The 2,166-nt window shown below is 45.3% G+C and overlaps 1 protein-coding gene across 1 annotated transcript; it reads right to left on the reverse strand.

Annotated features, from left to right (window-relative positions):
- Window positions 1-244: 244 nt before the first annotated feature.
- On the reverse strand, window positions 245-656 carry SERLADRAFT_386192 (uncharacterized protein; the record flags this gene model as incomplete). Its single annotated transcript, XM_007317009.1, has 1 exon — window positions 245-656. One exon carries the CDS (start codon window positions 651-653, stop codon window positions 489-491), a length of 165 nt encoding a protein of 54 aa, XP_007317071.1.
- Window positions 657-2,166: the final 1,510 nt, after the last annotated feature.

The raw sequence follows: 2,166 nt of genomic DNA on the forward strand, positions 1-2,166 counted from the left end.
TGAGGCAATGTTGGACGTCTGATGGAGTGAGACAAGTTTATCAAATCACTCCTTGGAGCGGGTGAGGTCTCCAGTCCTCATTAGGATGGCATCAGAGATGTGGTCCTGGATGATTCCATGTGCCTTCTCATCCTTAAGTATCCAGGTGATTTCAGGATCCTCCGAGGAGGTAGGTTTTCCTGGTGAGGGCTTACCAGTAACAACCCGGAGAACTTTTTCCTGACGTAGCTTTGAGATGATCCGGTGTCATGCACCAAAGTTGATTGGTAGCATGGACAGGTGTCAATAACGAAGCGAATATTCAAAAAGACTCGCCTTTGCGCCACACAGGCACAGTGCCACGTGGAATAGTAATTAATATTGCCCTTTTTGAACTTGTGGCTGATCAGCACCACCTCTATTAGGCAATCCAGTCACACTCACCTTTGCTTTTCCATCCGGTACTTTCCGCGTTTCGGCATTTCGGCAAATTTTTGCGTCGCCACTGGCTACACATTGCATTGCGCCCTCGCTTTTGTCGTTTCCCTTACTCCCCTTCCTTTGCCTATCCCCACCATGGGCCCCATCCTCTCCTTTTTATTCTCACCTGACGGTCGTTTCTGGATCCCCATTCTAATCCACTTTTCCGTCACCTCCACCCTCCTCCTCCTCATCTTATTTGCACCCCCACCATTTCTGATGTCACCACTTCCTATCCGCTTCCGTCGCCGATCCGTTGACTACCACGTGCCACTGCTGATATCAGCAAAGCCCCGGCGGCCGGTCCAAATAGGGCAACAGGTCCATCTTCATGACGTCGATCTGCCATCATATACTATCAAAACATCGGTCGCTCGTCTTGCCTGGTTGGAGCGTGGGTGGGTAGTTTTTGAGCTGGAGAAGGTTCATCCCCTTGCGTCGCCCATGTTCATCACTGTCCCATTCACTTGGGTACACTTATCTTTTGTCCATTGTCTTTGCTACAGCTACACCTATCACACGCTGCCTGGGACTCACTTGTTCCAAATTGGAACTACTCCCCTCCCTCCCTCGTTTGATCAGGTGGTCCAACACAACCAGTCCATTGGTAAGGCCATGGAACTGTCGGATTTGGACTAGGTGGTGGACCGGTGGCTCCAGTTTCTTTTTCTTCAGCAGAATATTCATTTACAGTGCGATTATTTTTGATTTTTGAATCATTTTTATGGACACATATTTTTTTAGAATGCCTGACTGACAATAAAGGAACTGTGTTGATACTGATAGTGTTTTGCCTTGCCCTTTTTTTACTGCATCTTCCCATGACATCATGATTTTCCTGCTCTCTTTTTGCTATTGGGCTTTACTTTATGGCTGTACAAACCTGTGACATTACTCACAGCATTTATTGTTCTATCCCTTTCTTTTCCTTTTTTTGACAATCTTATCCTGTACTACCTACGCAGGATTCGTCAGTGTACATTCCTTCCTTCATATTCTTTCTCATTCTTCATTTTTTTTGCACAGCTATACTGTGCATAGCCTACTTTTCTTTTACTATATAAACCCCTGTATTTTACCTTGTAAAAAAAGAAAAAGAACTCAAATCCAGACTTCTTCTCTAATATTAAGTCCAATTCTTACTGCTACTTGTGATCCAGTGTGGTCACAACACTTCCCACTTCTACCACTGTTAACTGCTGTCATCGTCACTCGTCACTTTTGAAAGTGATTGTCATCCCCTTCGATTAGGGTCCTTCTGAGCACTGCAGTTTGTGCGTCAGGAGCCTGCTATCACTGGGAACCTCGTCATATTGTCGTTCTCAAACCTACCTTGTGCTACAATTAGCAAGGTAGTGTTCATCTATACTCGTTACAAAGCCCCTATCCTTCTATAAATTCAACTATCCCTCCTCCTCAAAACCCACACTCATACACCTCTGGGTTTTACTTTGAAGGATCTTTATATATACCACCCCACGAACAACCAGACCACTCCACTGTTCTAGGAGGCAGAGCCCATAAACAAGTTCCGTGGAATCTGGGAGGATTGTGTATTAGTTTGTTTTGTGTGTGGTTTTCTAACAGCAGTTCTCATCATCGACACCGGAGTTTCCATATCTGAAAATTGTTGGGTCCAGTGAGAACTGGACATGCGGATATATCGTGTGCTGTGGTCATGGTTCCAAGGTGCCGTTCAAATAAGAA

The sequence above is a fragment of the Serpula lacrymans genome, assembly GCF_000218685.1.
Source record: "Serpula lacrymans var. lacrymans S7.9 unplaced genomic scaffold SERLAscaffold_5, whole genome shotgun sequence".
NCBI classification, from domain to species: domain Eukaryota; kingdom Fungi; phylum Basidiomycota; class Agaricomycetes; order Boletales; family Serpulaceae; genus Serpula; species Serpula lacrymans.